Source organism: Clarias gariepinus, chromosome 3, assembly GCF_024256425.1.
Source record: "Clarias gariepinus isolate MV-2021 ecotype Netherlands chromosome 3, CGAR_prim_01v2, whole genome shotgun sequence".
NCBI lineage: Eukaryota > Metazoa > Chordata > Actinopteri > Siluriformes > Clariidae > Clarias > Clarias gariepinus.
In genome coordinates this window covers 17,865,717-17,882,820 of record NC_071102.1, presented here as the reverse complement: position 1 = coordinate 17,882,820, position 17,104 = coordinate 17,865,717, and the positions used below count along the sequence as shown (strand labels likewise).

At 42.3% G+C, this 17,104-nt stretch overlaps 1 protein-coding gene across 4 annotated transcripts; it reads left to right on the top strand.

Moving 5' to 3' along the window:
* Positions 1-543: 543 nt before the first annotated feature.
* On the top strand, positions 544-16,434 carry elavl3 (ELAV like neuron-specific RNA binding protein 3). 4 transcript variants are annotated; one of them, XM_053492188.1, is made up of 7 exons: positions 544-1,020; positions 6,405-6,621; positions 6,995-7,098; positions 9,387-9,540; positions 9,674-9,899; positions 10,246-10,284; positions 11,073-16,434. In XM_053492188.1, the coding sequence occupies exons 1-7, from the start codon at positions 1,012-1,014 to the stop codon at positions 11,398-11,400; spliced, it is 1,077 nt and encodes a 358-aa protein (XP_053348163.1). In that variant the 5' UTR covers positions 544-1,011; the 3' UTR covers positions 11,401-16,434. The 4 variants fall into 4 exon arrangements, with proteins under 4 accessions (XP_053348163.1, XP_053348162.1, XP_053348165.1 ...); XM_053492187.1 differs by having other exon boundaries at positions 11,052-16,434; XM_053492190.1 differs by lacking the exon at positions 10,246-10,284.
* Positions 16,435-17,104: the final 670 nt, after the last annotated feature.

Sequence of the window (17,104 nt, the reverse complement as noted above, 5' to 3'; positions counted from 1 at the left end):
ACTGTGTTATTCAAATATAGAAAATAAATAAATAAAATAAAAAACCTCTCCTGTGTTTTCTTTTCTTATTAGAGACATGTTCCCAAAAACCCAAGGACACGAGATGAGGTAAGGGTTACGGATTCGAAGGTGCTGGGTAGTGACCAAGGAAAATAAACAAGTAATGAAATGGAATAAGAGAAGGAGGAAGAGGATAAGAGAGAGAAATACATGGCTTCTCCATGCTTTTCTGCACCCATCTGTTCTGATGGTGCAGGTGGAGCTCTATTCACCCATCTCTGCATGTGTGTGGAGTAGGAGGGGGAGCAGGAAGAAAAGGGAGGGCAAAGAGAAGGAGTGAAGAGATGAAGGGGTGGGAGGTGGGAGGTGGAGGGGGGCTCCTGGTGATCTCTCCTGAAGGGGATAATAGGAGAGCGACGCATTGCAATGGCTGCCGTGTAGTGCCCTCCCTACCCAATTAGCCAATCAGCGGTCGCCTCTGACTGGCAGAAGGACACATAAAAGAAGAACATTGCAGCAGAGGCACAGAAGGAGACTGTGAAGAGCTGGGAAATACACATACACACTAGCGTGCGCGTGCACACACACACACACATATACGCACACACGCACACACGACAACAGAACCAGAACACCCTCCTCTGGACACACCCTACTGGGGATCACTGCTTCTCTTCTCTCTTTTTTTTTTTTATTTCCGAACCATCGCCCACGCCGCACAGGGAGAAATCTCTCTCTCTCATCCTCATCATCATCCTGAAGAAAATCCCTTTCTCCTCATTTTCACTCTGCTTGAGGACACCTACAATCACACGGGCTGAGAATCCCTGAAGACCAGCTTCTTTTTTCCTTTTTCTTTTTTTTTCTTTTTGTTTCGGAAATCGACGTGTTTACCCAAGCCATACGTTTAAAAGAAAAAGCAAAAAACAGAGAGAGAGAGAAACCCTTCCAGCGAGCCTGAAGACGACCTGCACATCGAAGGAGCTACATCACTATCCACTTTATACAAGAATGGTTACTGTACGTATATACATTTTATTATTATTATTATTATTGTTATATTACTAATCCAGCAATTTTTTACCTAAAATAATTTGAGCATCCTCAGGGCACAAATCAAGCTAAATAAAGAACATTCTCTCAGAATATTATAGCTTGAAATTGACATCCCACTTGGATTAATCTTGTTTATACGCAGCTTTTGCATGTTAATGTAATATTGGGAGAGAGAGAGAGAGAAAAGCGTGGCATTTGCTTGCTGACATTCCCTTAAAGCGGATTGTGTAAACAAGATTAACGAGCAGCGCTGGGTTTTAGAAACGTGATCCATGGATGCGCAACGCTACATCTCGCGCTCTCGACATTTCCGACAAAGCATTGCATCCTGCGATTTATTTTGCCCTCAGAGATTACAGCTAGCTCCTAAACACTTGAAATTCCTTCATGGCTAAGCCTTTTTCGTGCCAATGACATTCGATCCTGCAGACGACATGGCTCAGTGGCCATTCCGCAGGAGCGGAGAGAGAGATGTGCTGAGGAGGCAGAAGGGCGTTGGGAGGCTGCGAGGCCGCACACTACTGCGTGTCTCTGAGCGAGACCAGGACATCTCTGAGACAAAACACAAATAATCTGCATTCGTTTACCAGAAATCTAATAATGAGACATCAAGAGAGAAAGGAACAGGGGGAAAGGGGCAGTGGTGCGAAGGAAAGGGTCGAGTCACTCGGAGGAAAGGTGGGGGGTTTTACGCATCCGTCGCCTCAGATTGAATTGGACATTTAGAAATTCCTAAAGGGCTTTTAGCAAGATCGATATCCAGGAGCGCACGGCGAGAGACGCAGGCCTACAGAATTCTAAAGCATTAAGGGTTTTGTTGTCACTGTGGCTGAGCTGAATGAGAAATGTGTGCAATACGCACAGGCCCTGAACGCTAGCATTTTGGGCGTGGCTTCTTCACTCGAAGGCGACATCAGCGCACAAATCTCAGTCCTGACTGAGCGGATACATGATCTGATCTCATACATGATGCATGCTCGGTGTGATCTTATTCAGTGTTCCAGCTTCACCCAAGGCAGTGTCGAAACTTCACTGTATTTATCAGAGAGAAACACACTGAGGCGAGGCGTAGCAAAAAAAAAAAAATAGCCTAATTTACAATTAATAATCAGCCATTCTGTTGTAAAAAAAATGTACAATTATCCATTCATTTCTGGTTAACTTAAGATTCAAAAGGTAACGACATGTGGCCTGGTGCCTGGAGGTGTCTATGGTGAAAGGGTGGGCCTCGGCCACCCCGGCGACAGTACAGGTTAGGGGCTTTGGTCTGTAGTCTGATAATGGACGTTAATAAGCTGACATCAGGAGCTAAACAAAGAATGCTTATGTGTTTATAGAAACACACTCGCTCCGTGTACCTCCTTGAAACGCTTATCATATCCAGCCATTGAAAAATTCCTCACCGAGTGGTTTAGCCTGTCCAGAGGAATCATAATTAAGGTGTTTTTGATGAAATCAGAGCTCTCGAGCCCACAGAAAGCTCTCCATACCGCAGTGCCAAGCAAATAAAAAGCGTCGAGTCAGATAACCTTCTCTTCCACAATTCAAGGACAAGGACGTAGTAAGCGAAACCCAGCACAGCACGCTGGCAGGATGGAGCTCAGTGAGAAGGAGCTTATTATAGAGCTGTCAAGATCCGGAAGCCGATGTTAACACAGTCACAGGGACGGGTCTCATAAAAGACACTCATCATGTCGATCGGCCTTCAGGAGCCTGGTTAGGCCGGATAACATTACACCCCAAGTCTTCTTCTCTTAATGTTCCTGAGTCTGTGTTTAAGGCTGTTGTTCTGGGAAAATGATTTTGAAAAATGTAAACTTGTGGTGCTCATTGTTCCCGGAGAGGCCCACAGCACAAAGCGCTAGTGTTTACATTAATATTCATAGCGCTGCCGCGGCCTGCGCGTGCGAGGAGGAACGGGTGGCTCTTTTGTTCGTGCGTGTCAATACGTTTATTCAGCGCAAAAGGGCCTCGCTTTTTATGAATGCCTAAAGAGTGCACAGATCCTTGTTCAATCAGAGCAGAGAGGGGATAACGATTTAAGCGATTCCGGTAGAGGGACCAAATTAAAGAGCGAAGGTGGACATTTATTATTATTTATTATAAATAGATATTTTTTGAAAGCAGTTTTTTTTAACTGTGTTTGGAGCAGGCAGAGCCCCTGAGTGTCAGAGCTGAGTGTGTTTCAGCACTCTGGATAGAGACAGGACAGGACCGTGCCACACTATACAATTTCCTCAGCGCCATCTCTCCCTTTTTTTGTCTGTTATTGCAGAAAATTGCATTAGGTTTCCATGTAGCTGCAAAACCTCAAGCGTTGGGCATGCACATGGTGAAATTTCTCTAATATACTTAATATAATGTATGTTATATGTGTGTGTGTGTGCGTGTGTGTGTGTGCGTCTGTGTTTGTGGTATTTGATAATGATGATGTGTGTGACTCGGTGTCCTGTAGCTCTCCAGCTGCCACTAAGATCCTCTAAGCTGCAGTCAGATTGTGGCTAATGCCTTTTGTTGCAAATAATCCTGTTATCAGTGTTACTGAGATGGCCTGTTATAGCCATCTAAGCTTTTTCCAAAAAAAAAGAAACCTTGAACTTAAAATTTATTTGAAAAATAAGAGAGAAAAAAACAACTTTTCACTTCCACTCAGCTTTTTTTTAAGTTAATGGCTGAGGCGATGCTGCTTGTACAGACATACTGATTAAATACAACACAATCGACTGTAAATCAGCTTGGTCAGCAAAACTATCAGTCTCACAGCAGTGTAGCTGTTTTCAGAAAATGGCTTCCTGTAAGCACATGAAAGACCCGGAAGTGACATCGGAGTGCGTCAGATGGATATTTGTCACCTGTAATTTCATAAGTATGCTTCATAAAAAATTTTTTTTTTTTAAACTTACAAGCTCAATATTTTTCCTTAACATGTATCAAATTTATGTGAATAAAATGTTGTCATATTGAAATATACAACAATATCCATATATTCTATGGGTGTGTCCTCATTTAGCAAGGACAACAATAAATTAGACGTACATTGGTTTTTCTGGTCAGATGTGCGGCCGAAAAGCTGCAGGCGTGGTCCCGTGGTAGGCAGACAGGCCACTCTGCATGCAAGGCCGAGTCGAAGTGCTCTCTCTCTCTCTCTCTTTCCTAAGTAATAGGAAGGTACAGAAACCTGAAGCCTGCTGGTGTTGTGTGTAACGTGCTTGGCCAGTACAAGGTGCGTGCTCCGTGTGGCACTGCAGGTGAGACTGATGGCATGCAGGTTCCTGAGGAATGTAGTCTTGGGTGAACCTGTCCTGCTGTAGGCTTGTCTGCGTGAATCAGGCATTTGTGGATGAAAAGATCTATTTTTTTCTTTTTCTTCTTCTTCCTCTGGTTTGTTTTGGCACTAGCAGGAGCCTAAGGGCAGATCGAGCTGCCTGAACGTTACTCAGCATTTCACGTTCGTTGCCAGCGATTGGCGCCTGCCATGGGATCGTTTACTTCAGTCTAGTCCGGACTCGTTCCAGTTCTCTAGCTTGGCGCTCGTAGGAGTTCTGAACGACTTCAGACAGGAAACGGTGATATTTAGGGGTCAGGAAGATTTTTTGTCATGTCGAGCCAGCAGTTATGTCTCGTTTAAGGTTTGCTAGGTTTTATTCTTAAGCTTCAATCTGCTCACGGCGGCACGGTGGTGTAGTGGTTAGCACTGTCGCCTTGCACCTCCAGGATTCCTGGCCAGGCTCGATTCCCGTCTCTGTGTGCATGGAGTTTGCATGTTCTCCCCGTGCTTGGTGGGATTCCTCCGGGTACTCCGGGTTTCCTCCCACAGTCCAAACATATGCATGTTAGGCTAACTGGCGTTTCCAAATTGCCCATAATGAGTTTGTGGGTGTGTGTATGTGCATGTGCCCTGCAATGGATTGGCACCCTGTCCAGGGTGTACCTCGCCTCGTGCCCTAAGTCTCCTGGGATAGGCTCCAGGCCCCCCATAACCCTGAAAATAGGATTAAGTGGTATAGACGACGAGTGAGTGACTAAATAACCTGCTCACATCTGCATTGCTGATGTGTTCCCCTTGTCAGGGTAAATTTGCCTGAGAGAGACGTTCTGTCAGACAAAGAAGGCTCTCTTCATTTACCCATAAAGATCTTAAACGGACGTAACCGGCGCTTTCATTTGCATTTCTCTTCTGTGACAAACATACAAACACAAATTAAAATATACACTCATGCATACAAACACACTGCTAAAAGTCATAAAGCCAGGCGATAGCAACTGTTGTCAAGCAGTTGTTACCTGGGCAACCTGAGTAGAGGTAAGACTCATGTCGAGGAGAAACGATTCCCATGGGGGAGAATGTTAAAGACGAATTAGAGGAAAATGGAAAGGGAAAAACAAGGGCTCGGACCACACCTAAAGGGGAAAGAGACGCTACACAGACTGAGGGGATGGGGTTTAAAATATGGAGCTGGTGAGTCTGATTCCAGATCAGATCAATCAATCAATCTGATCTACAATGTGTTTACTCTGAATAAATGCTTTAACGATTAACAATAGTGCGATATTTCCAGTGATGGTTCTGACTGCGGATCTCAGGTGATCGATTGTACAGATTAAAGATTAAAAGTGCACCGTTAACTAGGTGAGTGAAGCTCCCAGGTCCACCACAGCACTGTAGCAAGGGTCTACCAGTGCTGTTACATTTTATAATGTTGACCCAGTATTGGAGGAAAAAAAATCCTGGCATTAACATAAATGCATAGGAAACACCTAGGCACAGAATAAAAGAAAACGATGATTTTCCACCTGTAAAAGAAAGGAGCAAATGAAAAAGATTAATTACGACTGACCAGCACAGGCTACATCTCCTCATCGAAAATTCCCCATAGGCTAAATTAAGCATCACGCTGTAGTCCAGAGCAACAGACAAACCACAGTAGACATGCGTCCACGCACATGCAGAATAAATGCGCACTTTCACTGCACACACTGTGTTTGCTACCGGCAACTCAAAGTTTGCAAAGCCTCAAAACCTCTCTTCAAATGTTACCAGGTCAAACATCTACAGGACAGGATTGCGCTTTAACTTACCCTCAGTCACTGACATGTCCTTCAGCCCGTCCAGAGAAACAACAAACAGGGCGAAAAGACTTACTGTATAGAAGAAATATATGTATATACAATAGATAAGATTAGACTACATGAAGTTAAATAATGTTCTTAAGAGAATAATGTTCACACCCTGACAGTAGCAAAGACAATCCCACCTACAGTCACACATACAGATAAATACATTATATCATATATATCCACACACATAATACAGTATCTGCTCTTTCTAATTTCTCTTTTCTCCACAGATAATCAGCACCATGGAAACTCAGGTGTCCAACGGTCCGAGCGGAACCAGCATGCCCAACGGCCCGGTCATCAGCACCAATGGTGCCACAGATGACAGCAAGACCAACCTGATTGTCAACTACCTGCCTCAGAACATGACCCAGGAGGAGTTCAAGAGCCTGTTCGGCAGCATTGGAGAGATTGAGTCATGCAAGCTGGTCAGAGACAAAATCACAGGTGACGCAAGGATTTTATCATAGACTTATTATTATCAGTCTGAGCCTGGATACATGTCACATGTGTGCTTATGAAAGGACAAGTCTTACCTTTTTTAAATTTTAATAATTCATTTTTTAAATATGAAAAAACACGTTACTGAAGGTGTTTCCAAAATCTTATAAAAGAAATATTGTTCAATTTACATTCGTTCCTTAGCTTGTAGGAAACAGGAAGGAAAGATCCCAAAAGCTACTTTTAAAGAAACATCCCAAGTGTTTTGAAAAATACACATTTTATTTCCATCACCGGATATAAGAGTAGAGTACATCATTAACACCATGATAAAGCCACGCAGTCCCCCTATAACTCGCTGCTTTCTGTTATGTCACAGGTCAGAGCCTGGGCTACGGCTTTGTAAACTACGTCGACCCTAACGATGCCGACAAAGCCATCAACACGCTCAACGGTCTCAAGCTGCAAACGAAAACAATCAAGGTAAGAGCACCTTGACCCCACGCTCCTGCATCATCCCGCTGACAGGCAGGCTGTAGGAAGAAAGAGGCAAAAGTGAGGAAGTGACAGAAGGTACAGAGGGGAGGGAGGAGAGAGGGTGGGACGGAGGGCAGAAAAGGCAACAGCAGGCACAAAGGGAGCAAAAGAAAAGAAGAGAGGGCGAGGCGAAAAAGCAGAGGTCAGAAAGCAAAGGGTCTGTGTGCAAAGGTGATTGTGATGGAAATGTAATTAGGGAGGTGCAGTGCATGGCATTTGGGGCTAGGGGGGTGCTAAATCAGTGCAGGAAGCCCCATCTGCCTCCAATCTTGGCTAATTAGGGCTTTCTTTGTCTCCAAATTCAGTAGGGGATAGGGGAAAGGGTTCGACTCGGGTGAAGGAGGGGTTAAGAAGCAGAAATTAAACAATTTGGAGTGGTTTAACTCGACCTGATGGTACGCAGATCGAGGACAAAACTAGGAAGATTTACCAGGAAGAAAACTTAAATATCTCTAATCATTTATTAATAATAATTTTTTTTAATTACTTTTTTTTTTATCACATACAAATACAGGTATATGTTCCTACGTCATGCTAACAGCCTCATTCGTCTGTTCGGAACTGTAAATTTATCTAAAATAGATTTTTTTTTTTATGAATTGCATTTAATTTTAAAATATCCTTAACATATCCATTTTTTTCTTTCCTGATGCTCTTTTCAGCCGTGTTAGGAGGCATTTACCATTTGTGTGCACAGTGCATCCAAATCCTTAATCTAAGCAAATGTCATATTTTCCATGTCAAAAAGGCATTGTTGGAGAGATGAGAGGACCTGGGAGGAGGAAGGGGGAGGCAGGCAGGGGAAGGAGGTGCAGGAGTAAAGGCTATAGGAGGCAGCGTTGCGAGCAGAATGCCAATGACAGGATTAGAGGCCATATGGACTGCAGGCACCATCTGTAGTGTGGGAGAGATAGGGAGAGGGTTAATTATAGGGCAGAATCCAGTCTTCTAATAAAACACCCCGCCCCGCCCTTCCAGCCGGCAGCCCAATCTCTACCGTACACTCACCCAAACGCTGAACAATAACACCCCAGACCCCAACAATACAGCTGCTTAGTCATACTCACCCCCAACATGTATACATACACAGATGATGCAGACGGGGAGCCTACGCCATTCAGACCCAGCTAGCAATTAGCCTAAGTGTTCTACATGTGGGAACATAAAGAATGTAAGGACATCCGGGAAATGGAGTGAAATAATAATAATAATAATAATAATAATAATAAAAGCAACATAAAGAATGATGACAAAATGCTGAAAAAATAGAAGAGTGGGTCTAGATCTACTGGAAATGGAAGGTTGTGAAAATAATGTCTACGTTTGTGAGCTTTCAGGGATGCTGGACATATTGTAAAGCTGTTTACTTGGTTTGTTGGTTGCCAGAGGAGCGATTTCCCCCAGAGGGAGAAGACAAAGAAGGCAGGGAGAAGAGGGAGGGGGCAATTTCTCTATCACACAAAAACACACACTCACAGTGGTACTACCATCAATCACAGTCATCCTCAGTCAGCCCCGAATTCATCAATAAATACAGACCTGAAGCAAATTAAAAGGAACCGTTCAGCTGAGCCAGTTGAGCTTCAGTGAGCCTTATGAGAGACTATAGAGAGTCTAACTGGAAATCTTCCATGTGTTCATCTGCGTCGTGATACGGTGACGAGATGCTGCCATTAGCATAATTTTTTTTTTTCAGTTTCCTTCTCCACTAAGGGGACACGGTGCATTATATTTTCCTTTAATTTGTCACTATTGTTTTTTTTACAAACAAATCTGCTCTCATCCTGCATTTACTTACAAATTCTGTTTAAATACGACTGTGAGATGATTTACATGATTTATTGATTGATTTAATTCCATCTAAATTACGTTTATTAATGATCTTAGAATGTTGTAACATGAGACACAGGATGAGAAATCCTCTCCTAGGTGGGCTTTCTATTTCTGCGAGTACAGGAATGGATTTTTAGAGACCAGAGGGAGTGAAATTAGAAAGCGTCCTGCTGGAGTGCTTAATAAGGGTACTAGAGCGTGCTTGCTTAAGAGCATTGGATCTGAAGAAAGGAAGGATGAGAAAGAAAGGGAGTGGGCGGATGAAACCCTTTCTGAACCCAAAAAGAAACAGATGCATACCCAGTTTGTGTAAAGACAAAAACAGTAATGGCAGGAGGCTTCGTATTACCTCATCTTTGACTTGTAGATTATGTTGCTTACACGTGTGTGGTGTGTTGTAGGTGTCCTACGCTAGACCCAGTTCAGCCTCCATCCGCGACGCTAACCTTTATGTGAGCGGCCTACCGAAGACCATGAGCCAGAAGGACATGGAGCAGTTGTTCTCCCAGTATGGCCGTATCATCACCTCCCGCATCCTGGTGGACCAGGTCACAGGTACAAGCCTTAGCTTTACTGCTTCACTGCAAAATGCATATTTTCATGTATGTGAGGTTATGGATGGAATTTGCCTTTTTTCCTTATGTGAAAAATTCATATACTTGTGTTGATCCAAATACTGTTGGAACAGGCATATCACGAGGTGTGGGCTTCATACGCTTCGACAAGCGGAACGAGGCTGAGGAGGCCATCAAGGGCCTAAACGGCCAGAAGCCCCTGGGCGCCGCAGAGCCAATCACTGTCAAGTTTGCCAACAACCCTAGCCAGAAGACAGGCCAGGCCCTGCTTACCCAGCTCTACCAGACCGCCGCCCGCCGTTACACCGGACCCCTGCACCACCAGACTCAGCGGTTCAGGTACTAATTGCGACCCAATACCTCTCTCTGTTCCTCTCTACTGGCATTTACTTTAAAATGCAGTCCTGCCATGCCATTAGAGGGAGAAATGACCCAACACGTCCGACAAGAAACCCCTAACAGACATCCATCCAACACGTACCATGCAGTGTGTCCGATCTATCGCCTGGGGCCCTGGAAGTACAGCGTCAATTGACGAGGCCTGTGCTGCACCAGCTCGAGATCTCTGTAGCGCTCCCTCTAGTGGCTGCACAGGCTGCATGATAAAATAAAAACCCTGTTCTCTGGTTTGTCAGATCATACTACTAATGTCTCCACCTACTTCACTTTTCCTCTTGCATTGCAGACTCGACAATTTACTAAACGCCACCTACGGAGTCAAGAGGTAATTTCCAAAAGAGGTGTCTTTTTTTCAAAAGCATCCATGCCTACAACAGCCTCAAACAAAGAGGTCGGAATGCCCCCTGCTGAGTTAAGCTTGAATTAGGTGATTTGCAATGCAAAAATTGACCGCACTCCACAGCCACTGTATGCCTAATAAATAAATAATTGTTTTTATTAAAAAAAAAAAAAGAAAAAGAAGGGGCTAAGTAAAAATGTGCATTGTGGCACAGCAGGACATTCTGGACAGGCTTTGTTGAATCGTTTTTGTTCTTTTGGTTGATTACTCGATTGAACGATTTGTAATTCTAGATATTTTTTTATTGAACTAACATTTAATTTCTTTCAGTTTCAGTTGCTTCAATGTCCATTTTTTTCCACCAGCATGGACATACCAGATTCCGTTTGCGTCTCTTCTGTTGGCTCCAGTTTTGTTGATTTATTTTGCCTTCATCCCTCTCTAGGTTTCTGTGTTTTTGCTCAGTATCGTAAGATTTCTGTTGAACATTGTAATTCCTGTGTCCTGTTTCTACAGAGGCTTTGCTCACCAGGGAATTTGACTAAAATACTCAGAGAATGTGGGTTAACATGTTTTAGAGAGCAAAGCAGTGTTCTTATTTTATTATTTTATTAATTTTTTTTCTAGCTGGTAGTGAAGATGAGGATCTGCAGTCGAGCCCTGAAGGCATAGATATCAAGTGGCGAAAGAGCATGTGTATGAAAGTAGTGAACTGCATGTGGCATGGAACTTCAGAATGACACCCATGGTAGTTGTCCATCTCTCTTCCCCAGGTTCTCGCCCATTACCATCGACAGCATGACCACACTAGCGGGCGTAAACTTGACGGGTCCCACCGGCGCCGGCTGGTGCATCTTTGTCTACAACCTTTCTCCCGAGGCCGACGAGAGCGTCCTGTGGCAGCTTTTCGGGCCGTTCGGCGCCGTCACCAATGTCAAGGTCATCCGCGACTTCACCACCAACAAATGCAAAGGCTTCGGCTTCGTCACCATGACCAACTACGACGAGGCGGCTATGGCCATTGCTAGCCTTAATGGTTACCGCCTTGGTGACCGTGTGCTGCAGGTCTCCTTCAAGACCAGCAAGCAGCACAAGGCTTAAGGTTCGGTGGGCGTGGCCTGGCCTTTACCACCCCTTTTATATCAAAGGGGGAGGGGTACTAAGCTTCCACGCACATTCACTCCACATGGGCCTGGACTAAGTCTCTCTTTGACACATTTATCACACGCATCACACAAACACACACTTACAGAAAAACGCTCTCTCTCTCTCACACACACACACACACACACCCACACCCACACACACACACACACACACACACACATTTAGCCAGAGTTTCCAAAAATGACAAACACATGAGTTTTTTTTGGTTTCTCTTTACATGACATGCGAATCCTTCCCTACATTTGCCTGGATTGAATTAGTAGAAATGGGAACTCGTGTGAGAGGGTGGGGTCGTTTCAGTTTTGGAAGACACACAGTTTTAATGAATGTGACGCAGAATGTTTGCTAAGTGCTTCGGTTTAATTCAGGCAAATTAGAAGCATCACTGAACAAAATTAATCTTTTATATAAATATATTACCGACTTACCCAAATTCTTGCCCCGGTAACTCTCCTGTGTTTATGGAGAACATGTAGTCACTTTTTTACACTCAGGCATTTTGAATCAGTGGATTTTTTTAGATTTAAGAAAAAAAAAAGAATAAAAACAGTGTTCTCTCATTCATATATATATATATATATATATATATATATATATATATATTCAATATTCAAGGTGGTTATAATAGCCAAGTATGTAAGCATTTTCTAGAATTTTTATTACGGTTTCCTGGTTTCACCGATGGTTGCATTCTAGCTTTAGGGCACTGTACCTACCCCGTTAAAGGTCCAAAATACAACAGCCAAATTAATAATGTGTGCAACAGCACACACAAGGCTGAGGAATATCAGAAGGTCATCATAGTCATACAGGCATCATAGACACAATCACCAATACAAGCAAACACACACACACACACACACACACTTCAACGTAACAACAGCCGAGATCACAAAGTAACCTAAAAATGTCCCTGTATTTTTTTCCCCACTCTAGTGTCTATAGTTTGGATCAGCTGTCACTGGGAGCAATCTGGCAGTGTACTTGCGGTCATTTGCGGACGTTTGCGTAATTATTTTTAAAATGGCAAGGGGGTACTTCTAGAATCGAATCGCTTTGTACTATAAGAACAAGCGAATTCCAAAAGTTTAACATCAGAACCGAAACCTGAACCATGAGGCTGCTTCAGCTTCGCTTTAATAATAATAATTTAAAAATAAAAGGGACTTTTGTCCAAAGTGTAACCTTATGAGGATCACAGAGAGAAGGGTTTAGTCGCTGCTACCCTTCCTCCATGTAACAACCCTCTGGATCGATGCACCAATGCAATCACTCCTTCTTATCTCCCAACCTGATAAGCTTTGCTTTCTCCTAACCCGGTCCTCATGGAAACACGGCCCAGATATTCCATTCCAGTGTTCATCTAAAGGCGGAGTCACCTGATCAGTCACATGATCAGCACTTCAATCACCTCCACTGAATATTTATTAATCCCCTTTAAAAAGATGCACTGAACGATGATGCCCACATTGCTAATAGAAAGTCGAATGCCCATAAAAACAACTGTTCCAGGGAGAGAGACGTTGCTGTAAAAAAAATACAAAAATACAAAAAACAACAACAAAAAAAATAAACAAACATGAGAATTTAATGAGAATGAAAGAGAAGGGTTTAAAAAAATAATGTGCATTTAAACCGAATGACATTTTGCTTTTTCTTGATAACGCTGTGTTAGCCAAAGAGGACAATGATCTCTTTGAAAATATGGATTACATTAGAGATTAATATATTTTTATATCTACAGAAAAAAACAAGACCTTGTGCAACATTTTTACAGATTCTTAAAGTGTGGAAACCTTTGGGACTCACCGCATGGCTTTTATTTTTTTTCCGACTTTTCAGCTTTTAGGGGAGAGAGCGCCTGACTCTCTGCGGTGTACGGGAGGGGACTGAAGCGTTGGGGACTTAAATAAACGTACAGTATGTGCAGTGAAATCATTAAATAATTATAAAAAACAAAACGACAAAAAAAAGCAAGCAAGCTCGCATTATGCTAAAAATCTGAATAATGAGACGGATAAATGTACGCATTAGGAATGAAAGAAGTTTCTCAGAAGTTGCTTCAGTGCAGTGAAACCCTGCGGTAGAGCGAGGAGACGCTACTGAACGATCTGCACTCTGTTCCACAAAGGCTCGATATCTGCAAACCGATAGTGGCACTTTTCTATCCAAACATCTCATCGATTTATTTATTTATTTATTTATTTCATGAGGTAGTCTATCGCCCGTACCGACCGTGTTCAAAGCACCAAAGAACGTATTCAGATTTAATTTCCATATTCACACAGGATACACCAGAGCTTACAACTGGCTACTTATATCCTCCAGTACATCATATCACCACAACAGCACATAATCCATAATCACCGTCTGCTACGAGAATATTTATTATCTCCGTAATAATTATTATTATTATTTAATATCATAGTCCAGGTGTTGAAGGCCTAGTCATCTGCTAATTACTGAATCTGCCTTGTGCAAGTCTTTGGCCCTGCACGACCTGACCTGCTTTTAAACATATCAGATATGAATATTGCGTTACCATGTTCCGAAGTTGACCTTTAACCTTCACGGCTGATTTTGCGCTTTATATATAAGCACTAGCTAACTGTGGAGTCACAGCTTTGTCACTGATCTCATCATCCTCTCCACGCTCACATTACACCTAAATGTAAATCCATGCATCGTTCCATCACAGAGCTCCGTCACTCTCTCTGTGTGTGTCTCTGAAAGCTTCCACAAAACACATTTCTTTACATATTATTCAATTCCAACTCAATCCCATCAAAAACCTGTCATGCAAACATTTCCTAGCCAATTTAGCCCGCTCTGTTGAATGGGGTATTTGCTGATAAAAAAAAGGCACGATCGCCTTGAAATAATATCTCAAGCCTTAGTAACAGGCCTTACGCAGTTTTTTGACTTCACTTCACATGTAGTGCCAAGAAGGCTAGGGAGCGACCGACCCGGGGCCTGATGTGTAGTGCACTTGGGAGGTAGTATCTGGAGAAAAAGTAAGAGCCCTTAGTGAGCCAGCAATCCCAGCGATCTCTGCCCCGCCCCCATTCTCACCCCCCTCATCCCCACCCCCCACACACACGCCCACGCATACACACACAGGCCCACTCTCTCCCTGAAACTACAGTAGAGAGCCAGAGACAATACACATACTGCACCGCTTGAGCAACAAAATACAATAAATCGTTTAAAAAAAAGACAAAAAAAATTCCTATGGAACAGTAAGTGCAATGTGCGTCGTTTTTATATTGACTCAGAACAAAAGATATATATATTTTTTAAAAAAGAAATTAAACATCACATTAAAGTGGTTTGCAGAATAGCGAAAAGGATCAAACGTGATAAACAACACAGGAAACAAATAAACAAACAAAGAAACAAAAGTGTTAACGAATTCATTAAAGGAATCGAACAAACACCAAGAGCTCTGATCTCGGATGACGTTCATTATCCCTTCCTTAGCCCCAGATTTAGTGCTCTGACCATGCGTGGTAAAGCGAAACAGCCGGATGTGGTACGGAAAAAGAGCAATTCGCAAAAATACCGTGAAAGGAATCCTGTCGAATATTTCATCAGTTTAGCCCATGTCGATTTCAAACTATCGTTTTTCTTTTTTTTTTCTTTTTTTTTTTGTAATTTACTGATTTCTTTGACATATCAGGATCACATGTTAACTTAGCGTATTCGTGTCGTTGACGTTGCCATAGAGAACATACATGGGTTGAATATTTCTTTTGGTTGCTTATTGGGTACGATTTATTCTATTTTTCCATGATTTAAAATTAGTTGCTGTTCCTACAGTGTATGCAGGTTTTAGAATTAGTTAGGTTTTTTGGTTTCAATCAAACTGTGCTCAGTTGTGTTTGTAAAAGTCTGTGGTAGCTTTTGTTGCAACATAAATAATTTAAACAAAAAAAAAATTCAATATAGCGCCAACGAACTTGTATTATTTGGGCGACTTTAAGCTTGTAGTTTTAACTTATTGTTAACTTAAAAACTATTTATTCTCATTATTATGATTATTATTATTATTGCCTCGTATAAAAGTATGTTTTGTGTATATTTATGGTTTATTTCATATTTGCAAGTTTAAACGAACTTTAATTTTGCCAAATGTGGATACACCGTTTTTTGCTTTTTTCTTTTCTTTTTTTGTTTTTATGTTTTCCTTTCTTTCTAAAAGGGAACAAATAGAATAAAAAAAAACAGCTTTAGAATTAAAATTTGGAAAAGTTCTCCATAGGCAAAGAATGCACTGCTATATTAAACTAACTGAACGTGTAAACATACATGCTGTGTTCTAGATGTTATGCCTTTACTGCCTGTGTTCTGTTTGTCTTGTTAAATGAAAACCTTTTGATTATTTGCTCTAATCACAGTCTTGTTTTATCCAGCCACATTCAGACCCCCAGGAAAGTCAGGAGGAAGGGAAGGGAGGGGAGATAGAAGGAGTGGAAGTAAGAGGAGGAGACTGGGGGATGTATTTGAGCATGCTCGTGCAGAACCTCGGTCTCTAGCTGGTTGAATAGATGAAGCCTGAACTCCAGGAGCAGGGCAGTGAAAGAGACAGAGAGGCGGGGCAGGGCGGGGTCGGTGGTTCCTCTGTTTCTCAACCAATTGTATTTTTGTATCGATTAATTTAGAAAGGGATTCAGAGTTACTTAGCAATGTTCTTCGTACACCATTTCTCATGGTACAATAATACAAAAAAAAAGGATTAACCACAAAAAGCCTCTGACATCATTGTTCGAGGACTAAAAGTCAAATCTCATAGTTCCAAACACAACCAAACAACCAACGATGTAACAAAAGGAAAAAAAATTAAATATATCTTTCTGTTTAGTTTAGGATATTTATTACTGGGATTACAGCTGAAAAACGCTTGAGGACTTTTTCATGGAATTATTTAATTATTTGTACTTTACATGCCAGAAAAAAATAAAATAAAAGTTGCGAACCCTAGTGTCCAGCTTGTTTTGCTGTTTGACTGCGTTTTTGTGGGCGGGTCCGATCAATTGGAGAGCTCTGGTAATAAACACACTCTCAATCTTCTCTGGTTAAAGTGACACATGTGACTATTTCTCTAATAAGATAACACAGGTGTCAGGACTCCCCCAAAGTGTGTGTGTGTGTGTGTGTGTGTGTGTGTGTGTGTGTGTGTGTGTGTGTGTATTAATGCTCCTGGTGAAATACAGTGTACAATAAGCTCATGCTGAGCCACACCCCTACAGAGAACAACAGAGCTGAGAGACAAGCTGGGGGAGGGGTACTTCTTATGTGAGCTCACAAAAGGAGTAACATCTAACTGGCTTGTTTAAACCTCGGCAATACAAAAAAGGAAAAGTGACAAATCAAGGATGAAAGTTTCAAACATCTGAACATTTAAACATGACTTAAAAGTTCCATTCCATAGGTATCATAGGTGACCTTTAAGAATTCTCACTCACGCACTAGTGGGGTACACCCTGGAGAGGGTGCAGCACGCACCCACGCAGATCTACACTACAAGCAATTTGGAAACACCTGGCACTGGGAGTTTTAGCCTACTCTACATGGCTTAGGACAGTAAGAGGGACCTGGAGGAATTCCATCAAGAACATGCAAACTCTTGACCTGTGGC

Coding starts and splice junctions, on each gene's coding strand:
- elavl3 (XM_053492187.1), top strand. Junction 6,622..6,994: donor GGTCAGAGACAAAATCACAG/GTGACGCAAGGA, acceptor GTTATGTCACAG/GTCAGAGCCTGGGCTACGGC. Junction 9,900..10,245: donor CACCAGACTCAGCGGTTCAG/GTACTAATTGCG, acceptor CTTGCATTGCAG/ACTCGACAATTTACTAAACG.